This window comes from Hypanus sabinus, chromosome 2 (genome assembly GCF_030144855.1).
Source record: "Hypanus sabinus isolate sHypSab1 chromosome 2, sHypSab1.hap1, whole genome shotgun sequence".
Taxonomy (NCBI): Eukaryota; Metazoa; Chordata; class Chondrichthyes; order Myliobatiformes; family Dasyatidae; genus Hypanus; species Hypanus sabinus.
Genome location: NC_082707.1, coordinates 96,860,100 through 96,877,473, shown reverse-complemented (window position 1 = coordinate 96,877,473; position 17,374 = coordinate 96,860,100). Strand labels below are relative to the sequence as shown.

The following is a 17,374-nucleotide window of genomic DNA, read 5'->3' as shown; positions in this document are numbered from 1 at the left end:
ATAACAAATATCTAATATTAACTGCCCAATAGTAAAATCTGAAATTAGGTAATGCTAACCCGCCTTCCTTTTTTGTCTTCTGTAAATATATTTAACCTAACCTGGGATTTTTATTCTGCCATATATATGAAGAAATTTTAGAGTCAACATTAGTAAAAAAAAGATTTCGGGATAACAATTGGTATCGCTTGAAAAATATATAAAAACTTAGGTAAAATAACCATCTTAATAGCATTAATCCTACCTATTAGGGATAAAGATAAAGGTGACCACTTAGTAAACAAACCTTTAATCTGATCAATTAAGGGTAAAAAATTAAATCTAAATAAATCTTTATGGTTTTTTTGTGATTTCGATCCCTAAATAAGTAAAAGAATCATTAACTAATTTAAAAGGTAAATTTCCATAAATTGGGACCCGTTTATTCAAAGGAAACAATTCACTTTTATTAAGATTTAACTTATACCCAGAAAACTCACTAAATTGAGCCAATAATGATAAAACTGCTGGGATGGATTTCTCCGGGTTAGAAATGAATAGTAATAAATCATCTGCATACAAAGATAACTTATGAATATCTGTCCCACGATTAATACCCAAAATATCCTGTGATTGTCTGATGGCAATTGCCAAAGGTTCTAAGGCAACGTTAAATAGTAATGGACTAAGAGGACATCCTTGTCTAGTGCCCTGAAATAGGCGAAAAAAGGGAGATCTTTGATTATTGGTAAACACTGAGGCTACTGGAGTATGATAAATCAATTTAATCCATGATATAAATATCGGACTAAAATTAAACTTCTCCAACACATTAAATAAGTAAGGCCATTCAACTCTATCAAATGCTTTCTCTGCATCTAATGAAATCACGCATTCTGAAGTGTCATGTGAGGGAGTATAAACAATATTCAACAATCTCCTAATGTTAAAAAAAGAATAGCGATTTTTAATAAAACCAGTTTGATCATCTGAAATAATTTTGGGTAATACCTTCTCCAATCTAGTTGCCAGTAACTTGGAAAAAATCTTGGAGTGTTCATTCAATAAAGATATAGGTCTATAGGAAGCACAGTTAGTAGGGTCTTTATCTTTCTTCAATATTAGAGAAATGGAAGCTCTATAAAAAGATTGTGGCAAATTCTCCAATCTAATGGCTTCCTCAAAAACCTTACCTAACCAAGGGGAAAGAGTAGCGGAAAAAAATTTTTAAAATTCAACTGTATAACCATCTGGACCCGGTGCTTTCCCAGAATTCATTGAGGAAATAGCCGCTTTAATTTCTACATCCGTAATAGGAGTATCCAATATTGAAAGATCATCAGATGATAATCTTGGAAAATTTAATTTCCCAAGAAAATCAGACATGGTATTATGATCTTGAGGAAATTCAGATTGATACAGGGAGGTATAGAAGTCTTGAAATGCCTTATTTATCTCATCATGATTAACTGTCAAATTCCCATTCTGCTGACCAATCTTAGTGATCTGACGTTTAACCAAAGCATTCTTCAATTGACTAGCTAACAGTTTACCAGATTTATCACTATGTATATAAAAATCAGATTTAGTTTTCATTAATTGATTTTCAATCGAGGATGTAAACTATGTTCCATTTGAAGTTCAACCCTTTGTTTGTAAAGCTCCTTACTAGGAGCAATCGAATATTTCTTATCAATCTCTTTAATTTTAGCTTACTGTCTTACAATCATTTCAACTTACAGGGTAGCTGAGATGGAGCATGATTTCCCTCCAAGAACCTAGCTACTTTTGGGCTTTGCATTTTGCAGGACTTTGGAAAGCTCTTTTATCTACAACTAACGTGTTCCCATCCTGACCACCGTCACGGATGTCAGCACCCTCAATTCTCTGCATGAACATCCTGACCTCAAAGTGTTCCAATGGGATAATTGGCTCAGGAGATACTCAGGCTTGGAGGGATGCTCGCTGTGATGACCAAAGAGGAATAACACTGTCAGAAACATCATCTATGACAGTGTCGATGGAAAAGTACAGTTGACGTTTTGGGCCGAAACCCTTCGGCAGGACTGAGGAAGGGTCTCGACCCCAAATGTTGACTGCACTCCCTTTTATGGCCTGGCCTGCTGAACTACTCCAGTATTTTATGTGTGCACTTACTGGGATAGTTGGCTCAGGAAAGTTGCGGGATTTTTGCTGCAATTAATTGAATGATTTGATCAACTGCCTTGCTCATCAGGAGTGCTGCTCACTGGGACAATCAGATCAGGAATGGGACAGATGGATCAGGCGCATCCCTCACTGGGACAATCAGATCAGGAATGGGACAGGTGGATCAGGCGCATCCCTCACTGGGACAATCAGATCAGGAATGGGACAGATGGATCAGGTGCATCCCTCACTGGGACAATCAGATCAGGAATGGGACAGATGGATCAGGTGCATCCCTCACTGGGACAATCAGATCAGGAATGGGACAGATGGATCAGGTGCATCCCTCACTGGGACAATCAGATCAGGAATGGGACAGATGGATCAGGCGCATCCCTCACTGGGACAATCAGATCAGGAATGGGACAGATGGATCAGGCGCATCCCTCACTGGGAAGATCGGGTCAGCAAGGATACTGGAATGATTGGGTTGGGAATGCTCTGCTGGAATGATTGGACATTTTTTTGGGAATTAGGAATGTTGCTTTGGGATCACTGGGTCAAGATTGGATTGGGACTAGTCCTGTGATACTTGGATGGAAGTGGGTCATTGGAATGACTGGGATATGATACTACTACAGTAAACAGATTAGGAATCTTCATTGGGATGGGGTTAATGATTGCTGGAATGATTGGGACTTGGTTATTATAGAATGGAAGAGGGTTATCTCAGCCTGTCAGGTCCATGCCAGCTTCTGCCGAGCAACCCTATCAGCTGCAACCCCCTCTCCATATTTCTCTACCCCTGCAACTTGCACACTCACTTCTGCCAATTTCCCTTTGTTCCAATCACACTAAGTAATGAACCCATGCTTGGGATGTGGAAGGAAGCTGGAGGATCTGGATCAGGACTGTCACTTACTGGGATAATTGGTTTGGGAACAGCAGTCAGGAATGTTACTGGGAAGATTGGGTCACGAGAGTCACTCAGTGGGATGACTGGTTTAAATTTGCTCACAAAGATGGCTGGGTGGAAGAATTCGTGGCTGTTTCAGGATTATTACTGGGAAGATCAGGTTGGGCGTGTTCATCGAGATGAAAAGTTTAGGTAACGGATTTGAAAAAAAGGAAATTGTCTGGGAAAAGCCTTGGTAATTGGGGTTAGTGTATCTCTTATGTGATCTGTTGGCTTGTTGCAATTTCCCTGAAATTTTAATTTCCAGTTGCAGAGAGGATATGCTGTGGATTCTCATGGCGGATGCTGATACAGTGTTAGAGCTGCCCTGTTGGAAGTAGGCATGAAGTATCTGGAACCAGATACTTGGGGTCAACTGAAAGGTTTTTTTGAGTGAAATCAACAGGGTTTGTTTATTGGGCCTGGAGGGAGAGGGAATAAAGTTGTGTAAATGGAATTAAGATACAGATTCGGCAAGGTGAAATAGTCATGGGGAGCTGAATTATCTCACTTTGTTCCTTATGAGGGAGCATCAGTGTGAGGCTAAGATACATCTCCCATACTCAAGAGCATGTTTCTTGGTTGGGTTTTGATAATTATGATGGGATCATTAGAGGCCAATGGTCCTAGCGTGGAGAGGAGATTGGTTGAATGGCAGGAGACATAGACTGGGAACCTTTTCTGTTTGGCTGCCAGTGACTATTGGTGCTCTGCAGGGGTTGGTTTTGGGCCCATTTCTTTTCACGTTATATGTCAGTAATCTGGATGATGGAATTGACGGCTTTGTGGCTAAGTTTGCAGACGATACAAAGGTAGATGGGGGGGGCAGCTACTGTTAAGGAAGCAGGGAGTCTGCAGAAATACAGACAAATTAGGAGAATGGGTAAAGATGTGGCTGATGGAATACGGTGTAGGAAGGTGTTTGGTTGCACACTTTGGCAGAAAGAATAAAGGCATAGACAATTTTATAAATAGAGAGAGAATTCAGAAATCTAAGTGCAAAGAGTTCTCATGCAGGATTATCTAAAGATTAATTTGCAGCTTGAATCGGTGGTAAGGAAGGCAAATTTAATGCTAGTATTCACTTCAAGAGGACTAGTATATGAAAGTGAGGATGTTCTAAAGCTGAGGCTTTATAAGCCATTGGTCAGGCTGTACTTGGAGCATTGTGGTCAGTTTAGGCCCCTTATCTAAGAAAGCATTGGAGAAGATCCAGAGAAGGTTCATGAGAATGATCCTGGGAATGAAAGAGTTAACGCATGAGGAGCATTTGGTGGCTCAGGGCCTGTACTCACTGGAGTTTAGAGAATGAAGGGGGCTCTCATTGAAACCTATCGAATATTGAAAGGTAAACATGAGGAAATCTGCAGATGCTGGAAATTCAAGCAATACACATGAGATGCTGGTAGAATGCAACAGGCCAGGCAGCATCTATAGGAAGAAACACAGTTGACGTTTCGGGCCGAGACCCTTTGTCAGGACTAAGGACTAAGGACGAAGGATCTCGGTCCGAAACGTCAACTGTGCTTCTTCCTATAGATGCTGCCTGGCCTGCTGCGTTCCACCAGCATTTTGTGAATATTGAAAGGACTAGTTAGAGGGGACCTGGAGAGGATGTTTCCTATAGTGGGGGAGTCTAGGACCAGAGGTAATGGCCACAGGCTAGAAGGACGACCGCTTAGGACAGAGATGAGGAGGAATTCTATAGCCAGAGAGTGATGAGTCTGTGGAATTCGTTGCCACAATGACTGTGGAGGCAAAGTCATTGGGTGCAGTATATTTAAAGCAGAGGTTGCTAGGTTGTTGATTAGCCAGGGTGTCAAAGTTTACTGGGAGAAGGCAGAAGAGCGGGGTTGAGAGTGATAATAAGTCAGCCTTGAGGGAATGGGGAGCAAACTCAATGGACCAAACATCTTCATACTTCTCCTCTGACTTGTGGTTTGATCTTACTCAACAATTGACTGGTCTGCACAGGGATTGCACTCTGTAATAGTCCTGCATTCAAGGGCTTGTATCTCACGGATGGATGAAATGCAGGATCTTTATCTGGAAGTTAGCTGGAGACATTTTAATTGCAACAGTGATGTCAAAAGATTTTATTACATCGTTAGTTAGTATATTAGCTTATCTCCAAATTTCATTAAACTCCACAGGTGACCCTAAGTGACAGCTGCCAACCCTTGTTACACATAAACTATGCCTCATCGCCCTCATAATCCTTCCCCATCAAACATCTTTTTCCATTTTGTCCAATATTTATGTAAATTTAACATTTTTAAAGAAAATGAAAAAAGGTTTTTGTTATGCTAATAACTCTTTTGGCTTGGAGAACATACGAATGATTGTCGGTGCATTGTAATTGGGGGCTTTTAGTGCTTTGTCTCCTCGTGACTCACCTCAAACACAATTACAAAGCCAAAACGAACAGCCATCAGGTTCCAATATGTCAGGGTCAGGTGGCCATTGGTATCCCTGAACTCTCTGTACCTACAAATCAGTAAACACATACACTTACATTAAAAAGTGACTTAGTTCAGGTAATAAACTAACCATATCGTTACCGTGTTCACACATTCTTAGACAAGGGTGTAAATTGTGTACGTTCCTTGGACCCAACCTCACAAGTGATGGCCTCTAGTTCCACCTGGAGTTATTGTTTTTGGATGATGAATTGATTAAAAAATAAAATTAAAACTCCGCAAGTTTCACATTTATTCCTTCAACCCAGAAGTACGTTCCCATCAGCTCACCAGAGGACACCCTCTTCACCCACAGTGGTGAGTATCTGCAATGCACTGTTTGAGAGAGTGGGTGAAGAAGGGTCACTGAAGACGAGCACGCGAATCACTCAGGCACAGAAGCCCGTGGAACAAACCATACGTCCAACCTGCTTTGTTTTTCAGCTCCCTGAATTTCCTAATAAGGTTCACATGCTAAGTTATTTAAAACCTTCCCAACAGCCCCTACAGAACACCCCACACTTCAAACTAGAGGCTCAATCCTACCAACCACATACTTCTCAACAATTTCAGTTCCGAAAAATCTCAGAGATTTTAAATCAATTTTTCACAGAACTTGGGAATGGGTTTCAAATTCCCACTGCTCTCAGCACATAGAAACATTTTCTAACTTCTCCAGTAAAGCTGATTTTAATTTTCAAGCTACACTCTCAAACTAAAATAGTTTCCTGTCCTTTAACCCTATTAATTTTCCTTAATTTCTTAAAGTTTTTATGCATAACTTGCTGAATTCCATGAATCCTGGATTTAGTTTGCAGAACCTTTCTTTATACATCATTTCTGGTATCATTCTAACCCACCTTTCCTCAAGGCCAATATCCTTCTTAAGTGCATTGTCCAGAACCATCAAACTAGGTGGTGCATCTAACTAGAAACTTGTAAAAGATGTAGCATAACTTTAATTCACTAGAGCTACAATGACCAAAATTCCAGCAGGCTTTTTGATTATGTTCTGTACCTTGCATTACTAATTAATTATGTTTCTATTCATTCTCAGTCTCCTTGAGGCTTTGTACCATTCTGGAAGATTTTAGTTTAAAGCATTTTCCATCTCAACTAAATGACCTCATATCTACCTGTGCTGCCACAGATTTCCTGAGTCATAACCTATTAATATTGCTTTGTAATATAGCTCTAAAGGCTGACATTAAAATAACTGGATTTGCAGGATAAGGCACACGGAGACGGCCAGCATCTGTGAATCTGGAGCACTTTGGTCATATATCTAAGAAAGAGAGGGATGAACAGTCTTTACAAGATGACCTTGCCTGGCTCTTGTACACTCTACCAGATTGTGGATTCCAGCTCAGGTGTTTAATCTCCTCCCACTTTCATGCAGTAGAGAGGCCCATTTAATTTCTTTGTCCCATTGTTGACCACTATATCAGTGTCACCACCTACCCGTCTAATCAAATCCTTTTTTTTTCTAATTTATTTTTTTTATTGAAGTTCATCATCAAACATTTCCATAAGATGTATTTCAGACATTGTACATATATATCATATAATCATATATATCACAAATCTCCACAAAGTATTTATCTGAGGTATATACTTATAGAAAAGAGTGGAAAGAAAAAACAAGCAAAAGGAAAGAACTATGTACAAGTAGGGAGTGATTTTTTTTTTACAACAGATTCATTGATTTGTGAGAATAAAATCAGACCTATGAGGCATTATGTAGTTAAACCATTTTTCCCAGTATGAATCAAATTGTTCCAGCTTATGGTTAACAGATGCTGTTATCTTCTCCATTTTGTAGATGTCCTTTGTAATTTCCATCCATGTATTTAAAGTTGGGCTCTCCTGTGATAACCATTTCCTAGTAAGAGTCTTTTTACCAGCCACCAACAGTATATTCATTAAATATTTAACTCTTTTCAACCATTCTTGAGGTATATTTCCAAAATATATGGTCTTACTCACATTTAAAGATGTTTTGTAGGGCATTGTGTATCCCCCTCCAATAGTCTTTGATAACAGGGCAATCCCAAAAAATATGATAATGATTTGCATTTTGATTTCCACAATTTCTCCAGCAAACAGGGAGGTTACTATCATAATGGGATTTCTGAGAGGGTGTAATAAAATATCTTACCAGGTTTTTCCATCCAAACTCCCTCCATTTCTGTGAACTGGTACACTTCCATTGATACCTCCATATTGTTGTCCATTCTTCCTCAGATATAATTATCCCTCCTTCCTTCTCCCATTTTGTTTTAATGTATGAAGTCGAATATGTTTTAAGATTTGACAACCCCTTATACATGCTTGAAATGATCGTACTACTGTTATCTGAATTATATGCTTTTCTAAATAGCTCTATCAAACATGTACTTGCCTTGGTTACATTTTTAACCATCCTATTAACATATTGTCGCATCTGCAAATACTGATAAAAATCTTGTTTTTCTGATAAGTATTTCTCTTTAAGCATTTCAAAACTGAACAGTGTTCCTTCTTTCATTATGCTTCAAAGAATTGTTATTCCTTTAGCTGCCCAGTCCTTAAATCTAGCATCCAATTTATTTGGTGTAAAATCTGAGTCATGTGCACACTATTTAAGAATTGCAATATCTCCCTCTAGATTATATTCTTTTATAGTAGTTTTCTATATTTTAAGAGTCAATTTCACCCCTGGGTTATCAGTAGTATTTATGTACCTTTGCAGGTTGTTATCAGCCAAAATTGCCTGTATGGGGATGGGAAGTAACCGCTCCTCAATGTTTTTCCATTGAGCGTCATATGATGGGTTACACCAACATATCAGTCTAATCAAATCCAATAGCCCCTGTCCACATTCTTCTGAACTGGTCTTGACTCATCCAATAAGTCTCTACTGACCCATTTAATCTCTGTCTATCTTTCATTATGACCTCTATTCAACCACTTAGTCACCTCTCGCAGAACAAGATCAGCTAAAGATCCAAAGATCTAAAGTACCAAAAATCTATTTAACCTTGTAAATTATAGTCTTAATCCCTACAGAAACTTCCACTTTACCCATTCAATCTTACCCTTCAGGATACATCCCTTCCCTCTCTCTATTCCAGCCTTACAAAATAAGGTGCCCTATTTGAAAAAGGGCCAGATTTTTAATCCTGTTTTGGAAGGCACAGGTTTCAGTGGATGAAGAGTACCATGTCTTTCCTGGAGAACTCCTGAAAACTCATTGACTTGATCCCTCATTACATTTTCCCCCTAATCATGCCTTACCTGCACATGGTATGGTTCTGAAGGATGAAGTTGGGAGGTGAGTATGCCAAGGTGAAGTTAACGTAACCAGTTAGATCAATCTGATAAGTGTAACGATAGAAGAGACGAGGCAAAAAATCTGATGTGAATGCTATCAGGAAGGCCTGTTGAGAGAAGATGACACACATAACTCACCGCACTGATACAATCTCAGTACAGTTACACCAAATGAACAGCTTATTTATATTACACAGTGAACTGTCTCCGCACAGCAGCAACTAACAGCAAAACCTGAATGCAATGCTGTGCAATCACATTTTTCGTACAGTGTGGAGACCAGAATCCATTCTTTAAGGACAAGGTAAAGCCAGTGTGCTTACATTACTTATCACAGCTATCTTGGTGATGGCCTCCAGGATGTCAAACCAGATTCCAATCCCTTGCGCTTTCTTCACAACCGGCCGTCGGTACTCGCAAACAAACTTGTTGGCATCCAGGCGGATTTCTATCCAGTTATTGAGAAGGGCAAATAAAGGGGCCAGTGGGCAGGCAGCCACGAAGATGGTGATGAACCCAAACTGAAGCACTGCAGGATGAAGAATAACACAGAAACCATCAGAAGAGATTGCTATCGACATGTGCCTGGCTGGATATCAAAGAAACTAGTCTAAGTACAGTGTTCTGAGTTACTCAGAATGCCTGAAAATGCTTCCCAGTGATGGGACAAAGCAGGGCCACTCTTCCCATTTCAAACTCACTCACACAGCTCGTAAAATAAATTACCAGTTAATCTGAGAAGTCAGTGATGGCCACAGAGCTCCTTCAGACTGTTCTGCAATCTTCCTCGCCCACATGAGGCAGCAATACTGCACGTTCACAGGATTAAACCAATGGGTCTGCCCCCTAGACCATACATTGAAATGCCAGTCAAGGTTTGTCAGCTGCATAGCCCCCCTTTTGTAACTTCAGCACATGTTCTGCATTCTGCTTCAGCTTCATTCAGCACTACCTCGAGGTGTTAATGTCTGCATTAAAAGCTGTATCTCAGTGCATTGTGCAACAAGAAATTATTGCTTATTTATTGATTTAAAGGCAAAGGGCTGGGAGTATCACACAGAACTGATCAGAAACCTGCAATTCCAACCCTACTACTTAGCAAACTACCCACACGGGTGTTGCCAGAGGCACCAACACTTTAACTGAATTTACGAAGAGCTATAACTGCCATCATTTTCTCTGTAGGATGATCTGGGGTAACTTACTCCATAGGTAACAGACCAATACCAATCAAGAAATGGTTTAGTTACACTCAGTAGCTGATCCCCACTGCCACTCTAATCTATCACATTCTCTAATAATAGCTCTACCTCACCATTACTCCAAGTAATACAGAAAACACAAGAAATAAAGTTATCTTTAAGTCTTGAAGCACCGCAGAACTTTCCGCAATATTATTTTGAAAGACAAAACAGTTTCAACCTGGCCAACAATTACTTCCCGACCAACATCACTAAAACAAGTTACCGGTACATGTACTTAACAGTCATCACAGCATAGGAACTCCCATTGAACATATTGAACATATTAGGATAACTGCTACCTTTTTATACGTATACAGCAGTTCAGGAGTCGCAAAGTATTTTGTGATGAAGAAGCACTAAAGTGCAAAATCCTTGACGTAAACATCAAATACAAAAGCTCTAATGAAAATGAAATAACCGCAGGTGCTGGAAATACACATATCAGACAGCAACTGTGGAGAGTAAAAAGTTAATATTTCAGGCTGAGGACAAGCACACAGGCAGGAATACAACCAAACGCAGACTCACAGGCACACACACTAAAAGCTCAAGAAAGGATGAGAGATCCTCGCTGCACCCTTGAGGAAAAGGCTTTTGCAAATATGAGCTCTCCCACAACTCTTCCCTGCAAGACTGCAGAAAGCCTGGGGCAAAAGATGCAAATCAAAAAGCTGCCAGCTTGGCCACTAACGGAGCAGCTATCATAATGAATTCCCTGAACACAGAAATATCTGTGTGGCCCAGCAGCAAATTCCTGAGTGTGATGCGGCAGAGTGGGAAAGTTGGAGCACAGAAAGCGTGTCCCTTCAAAAGGATCAGCCCTGGGAAAGCCTGGTACAGTCACCATCACTCAGCAACAGATATGCTTTGAAGCACGTCCTACATCTTACCTGCTGTGCTCAAATACTGTCAGAAACTGTCTAGTAATAATAACTAAGACTACCAGATGCAGGGCTAGCATACAAAAGTTGTCACCAGTGCAAGGGTGAACTGTGGTCAGAAGAGCCCAGTAAAATATCAGGAACAGTGCAGTGTCGTATGGAAATAGGTGCAAATGTATTTAACTTTGTATGTCTTTAATTTTCACCCAGCACCATCTTCCAGGCAAGTAGTCATAAAAATAGATTTACATTTACATTTGAAGTCTATGATTACAACTTGATCTCATTAAACTGGGCCATCTGTCAACCTTGTGATAATATTTACATTGTTGTGCTTTGTAGTTGACAGTGGTACTATGGTATCGTTCTTTTTTTTTCTGTGCTGCTTAGAAAGGTCTGCACTTCCCAGCAGTTCGGAGTAACACCAAGGGTTTGTACAGAGGTTTGTAAAAATTCAATTACAGTAACTCGTCTCAGCAAGTCCACCATCCAGATTACTGACATATGATGTATAAAGAAATGGCCCCAAAACCGACTTCTGCACAGCACCAATAGTCACTGGCAGCCAAACAGAAAAGGTTACCTTTATTCCCACTGCCATTCAACCAGTCTTCTCTCTATGCTAGTCCCATTGGCCTTTAATGATCCACATCCCCTAACAATCCCCTTGGAAATGAAGTTGGTGTCAAACAAGCAGAGGAACTTAAAAGTACTCATCATCTCAAATAAAATGTGAATTACTACAATGTATCAATCATAATTACATGAGAGAGGAAGAGAGCCCTCTGCAATCCATCTTCAAAGCCTCATATGGGACGGGTTCACAGCTCATGCACTGATGCCACTTGAGGCACAGTGTGGTACTTACCCATCTCAAGATACTCATCAAAGAGTCCTTCACATTCCAGCAACTCATAGTCCCTCTCCCAGGGCTGAGGCACCGGAGTGGCCTCATTGTTGACCATGCTCTTCAATTTCTGCTTCTGCCACCAACGTTTCAACTTCCTGTTCAGTAATTTGAACAAAGCAAACAGGTAAATGAAAGCCAAGTAGTTTAAAGTCTGACCAATGAAGTCATTCACACCAGAACACCCATCTCTCAGATGCATTGGGTTGCCTTGATTTTGTAACTGCCTCTCAGGAAGCTGGAGTGGAGGCTCATCACTTCTCATCAAAAGAGCCAGTCCTCGTCGGAGGATCAGAGGAGGGGAGACTCATCAACTTTAAATCTAGCTGTTACTATATGGAGGACCTGTCCTGGGCCCGGCATGTAAGTGCAATTACGATGAAAGCATGGCAGCACCTTTACTTCCTCAACAGTTTGTGGAGATCTAGAATGACATCAAAACCTGTGACCAACTTCTATAGATGTGCAGCGGAGAGTATATCAACTGGCTGCATCACAGCCCGGTATGGAAACACCAATGTCCTTGAATGGAAAGTCCTACAAAATGTAGTGGATATGGCCCAGTCCATCACAAGTAAAGCTCTCTCAACCATTGAGCACATCCTCATGAGATGCTGTCACAGGAAAGCAGCATCCATCATCAGGGATCCCCACCTCCCAGGACATGCTCTCTTCTCACTGCTGCCATCAGGAAGAAGGTACAAGTGCCTCAGGACTCTCATCACAAGGCTCGGGAATAGTTACTACCCTTGAACCATCAGGTTTTTGAACCAAAGGGATAACTTCACTTAATTTCACTTGCCCCACATTGAAATGTTCCCACAACCTATGGTTTCACTTTCAAGAACACTGCATGTCATGTTCTCGATATTTATTGCTTATTTATTTATTTTTATTTCTGCTGTTTGTATTTGAGGTTGTTTTCTTCTGCACTCTGGTTGGGTACCCAAGTTGGATGGTCTTGCAATGATTCTATTCTATAGATTTATTAAATATGCCCACAAGAAAATGAATCTCCGTGTTGTGTATGTGACATACAGTATATGTACTTCGATAATAAAATTTACTTTGAATTTTGAACAATGCACCTAGAATTGGCTTTGACATTGCGGGGGGATCTGGTCAGTGGGTTAAATCGTCACAGTAAATGAGTAAAATCTGGATGGGGAGGGGAAGGGATGGGAGGATTGATTATTATGTGGGAATCATTAAACAAATTGGAATTAATGTTGGCTTACAGTTGCCGTGGTCACAGTGGACCAAAGGCCTCGTTTCCATGCTGTATCTCTGAGTGGCATACGGAGGGGCAGACACACTGAAGTGTGGGCAAATCAGGAGGAACAATAGATCTGGCCCCTGCCCAGGGACATCAGTTACATAGAGAAGGATCAGAGCAGGGCCAGCTCACAGGTATTGAATTGTGTTCATCACTGGAAACAACCGTGAACTTCAGTGAATGTACATCAATTAAATTCATTAATATTCACATTCACAGTGTCACCTTTACCTGGTGCTTTACCTTTTAGTAGATACTCACGGGATAACAAACTCCTGAATGTTATTAATGAGTTGCTTTCCAACCATGATAATAAGTAATTCCTGAGCCAATTCAATCAGACAGCCACCAGCTCCACACTGGGAAAACAGAGACACTGATTATCTCTATTGCGTTATGCGTCAATCAACAGCAGAGGAGAGGATCATTAAGAGATTTACTTGTATTCATAGGCTTCAAAAACAAAACAAGGTTGCAGGTGCTGGAACTTTGGAATTAAAAAGTGACAGTAGCTTAGGCAGCACATATGGGCAGAGAAATAGAGTAAATATTACAGATTTCTGACCTGAAATGTTAACTGTTTCTCCTGGGATGCTGCTTGACCTGCTGAACGTTTCCAGCATTTCCTGCTTTTCTCCCAGGGTTTGTTCCAATCAATGAACTATGTTGAATGCTCTAGGAAAATGGGACAGTCAAATCGTACCATATGCTGTAAAACTCTATTAATGCAGCATTTGGGTGGCGGGGTGGAGACACGTCTCTACCAAAGGAGGTATAAGATGCCCCTTCCCTCTGCTAGCCTGCAAGTCACCCTTGGGCAAGGTGTAGCAGCTGCTTAGCCCCTGATCGGGGTCACATGAAGCCATGGGAGCACCTGGTGGATGGTCGTATGAGCAGCTGGTGCACATCACAAGTCCTGGTTATGTGACCACTGACGCCAGGAAGACAATCTCTGGGGTTGTCCATCTTGTAAAGACTCTGCCCAGAAGGTGGCAATGGCAAACTGTTTCCAAATTTGCCAAGAACAATCAGGGTCATGATCGTCCACGTCATGGGACATGGCACATAATGATGATGTTGATGAATTCAGCATCGACTTTGATGATGCCAGACTAGCAGCTTTACTGGACAGGATGTAATTCCAACTAACACCTTTATAAACTTTTTTTTGCAGATGTTACGTAAATTACTAATGGGATTTCTAAACAATTGGATAGCAGATTGCCCGAATCATAATGCACCTGTTTTACAAGACGTTAACAGAAGCTCGATCATTGGCAGGATGTGTCAGTGGAAGTAACCATGGAAATTAGACAACAACTTGAAAGGGAGAAACTAGTGGAGAAAGAGCACTTTGATAGGATTTAATTTGCAGCGCTGCTACAAAGTGCCAAGTGACGTTTTTGTCTCTGGTGTGTGATTTTGTACAGGTGAATAATATTCTAAGATGGGCATCAATTATTTCTACAAAAAAGTGAACATCATTACAGAGGAATAGAAAGAAAATGGTCTAACCTTAGCTTTTAATGTTGAAAGAATATGAAAAACTGATAAAAATCTAGACTTTAAATGGAGTTTGGTCCAAGCATGTGGTCCTAATCACATTACTGCTTGTGGGAGCTTGTTGTGCACAGACTGACTGCCCTTTATCCTTAACACTAGAACATTTAAAGTAAATTCATTAGCTATAATATATATTGGAATAAAACAATAAATGCTGGAAAAATAAGCAGATGGAGCAGCATCCTTAGGAAGTCAATAACTTTCTGAAGGCAGGTTAATACTCCATTTCTCCCTCCACAAACACTGACTGGCCTGCTGAGTGTTTCCACAGGATCTACATTGAATGACATATCCAGAAGAGCAAAAACATCTTACAGAAGCAACATACATAATCTATGAGAGGGAGGGCGCAGAGCAAATCGAGCAATATCTATCACAATGGAAATGAAGAGAGGAGAACATCTACTTGCAATTCATCTATGGAGAGAAACTAACAATTGACATTTTGAGCCGAGACCCTTCATCAGAACCAGAAAGGAAGAGGGCAGAAGGCAAAATGAACAGGTGGGAGAGAGAGGAGCACAAGCTGAGAAGTGATATGCAAGTCCAGGTTAGTGGACAAATATGAAAGCTAGTGGGTGGGGAAAGGGGAAATGAAAGTGAATGGTGATGTTAGAAGCCAGGTGGTGATAGCTGATAGGTACTTAGTATGAGGGAGAAGGTGCCCCTACACCTCCTCCCTCACCACCATTCAGGCCCTAAACTGATCTTCCAGGTGAGGCAGTGCTTCACCTGCAAACCTTTTGGCGCTATTTTTGCATGCAGTGTTCCGGGTGTGGCCTCCTCCACATCGGTGAGACCAGCACAGATCACTGCAACAGCCAGGATCTCCCGGTGTCTACTCATTTCAATTCATCTTCCCATTCCCACACTGACACAGCCATCCATGACACCCTCGATTGCCACACTGAGGTCATACACAGGTTGGAGGAGCAACACCTTAGATTCTGCTGTGGTAGTCTCCAACCTCACTGTGGTAGTGTAGTTTTGCCTAGCTTCCAAAAACCACTCCTCTGGTTTTCCTTTCTTCCTGTGGCCCCCTCAACTCTTCTCTTCCCTTCCACTGTCATGATGACTTGTCTATCACCTCCCTCTGGACACACACCTCCTTCCCTTTATTCCATGGTCTACTGTCCTCTCCTTCCTTTCAGCCTTTTGCATTTTCCACCTATCATCTAACTTCTCACTTTACTCCCTTTCATCCCCTCTTCATCACCCACCAACCTAACCTTCTGCCTTGCCTGGTTTCTTTAACCTGCCAGCTCATGCCCCTCCCCCTCCCACTATCTTCTTATTCTGGCTTCTGCCCTTTTCCCCTCAACTCCTCATGAAGAGCCTCACCCCAAAGTGTCAACTGTTTGTTTCTTCCAGAGATACTGACCAACTTGCTGAGTTCCTTCAGTGTGCGTTTCCAACACCTGCAGGATATCTTTAGTCTCCAGTCTACAAATGCTAGAAAGTGATCCTAAAGCATTATCTCAAAATCAGCTGTCCTCTGAGGGTGAAAGACAGTGGAATGTGTCAGCCAGTCATGTAAAGCACACACATTCTAACCATGATAAATACTGGTGTAATCCAATCAGTATTAAATCAATAAATGGTTGAGAGTTGAATGGTTTTTTGTTTAGAAATATTCAAGTGAGTGAGTTATGGAAGAATGAGTTTGATGGGTTGAAGTAAAAGCATATTTAGTGTAAACCGGAATGCCTGAGTACTTGTATTTGTGAAAGGCAAGGACAGATCTGAGTCCAACAGAACACTTGATGAGGGGCTTGACCTCTGAGTGCATTTGCGTATCTTCATCTAACATCTGGCACAGAGAATGCACCTGTGACAGTAACCACCTGAACGTTTCAGCCGACCCTTCTGAACCAAACACATGGCCAGCAGCGGAAGGGGAACCCAATAGCTCAAATCCAAACCTCATACAGGCCCAACGGGTGTAACTCTCAAATGCAAGTTCAATTTTTTTTTATATATACACATTTTGTGCGCATGGATTATGCCTATCCAGCCTCTACCCATGGCCTTGAGAGCTCTTGTTAGGGTCACGCTTGTAAGTGGCTTGGCCTAATGGTTTGTCTGTTTGAGTTGCCAATGTAATGGGTGGGTCATGATTGCTAACTTTATACTTGTAGATGTGAATTTCAAAGGGATCACTAATACTTACAAGGTTGTGATTGATGGATTTTTACCAACACTGCGAAACAATTTTAGGAAACAAAGAATAGTGGTTTGGATAGAGTTTTAAATATTAGATGGTTCTCAGATTGTACCAGAAAAAGATGCTTCCAAAGAAAATAGCACAGGAAAAACAAGTTTTGTGTATCTCTGCAACAGAAGCAATGGGTAGAGGACTTACAGTAAGTACTAAAGTAAAATAAGATTCCCTTTTAATGGGGCACCCTTTCCAGAGTGTAATTTGGTAGGGGAGGAATTGTTCATCCCAAATCCCAGAATAAAAGCATTATATTGTTCAGTCCAGGGAATCTCATCAGTTCTCAAACAACAGATGTGCAAACCTAAACGTGGAGATAAGAAGCTGCACCACACCATTCTCAACAGGAACCTACCTTCTCAAACCAGAGAAAATCTGCAGATGCTGGAAATCCGAGCAACACACACACACAGAATGCTGGCGTAACTCAGC

General features: G+C 41.0%; 1 protein-coding gene across 2 annotated transcripts in view; it reads right to left on the bottom strand.

The window, feature by feature from the left end:
* Window positions 1-17,374, bottom strand: part of LOC132381492 (anoctamin-7-like) — a 196,531-nt gene that overhangs the window by 39,822 nt on the left and 139,335 nt on the right. For both annotated transcript variants that reach the window (XM_059950934.1, XM_059950943.1), the window contains exons 18-22: window positions 13,423-13,520; window positions 11,847-11,983; window positions 9,177-9,382; window positions 8,818-8,960; window positions 5,479-5,569 (exon numbers count right to left, since the gene is read on the bottom strand). In XM_059950934.1, the coding sequence (XP_059806917.1) occupies window positions 5,479-5,569; window positions 8,818-8,960; window positions 9,177-9,382; window positions 11,847-11,983; window positions 13,423-13,520 (675 nt within the window). The remainder of the gene's footprint in view (window positions 1-5,478; window positions 5,570-8,817; window positions 8,961-9,176; window positions 9,383-11,846; window positions 11,984-13,422; window positions 13,521-17,374) is intronic.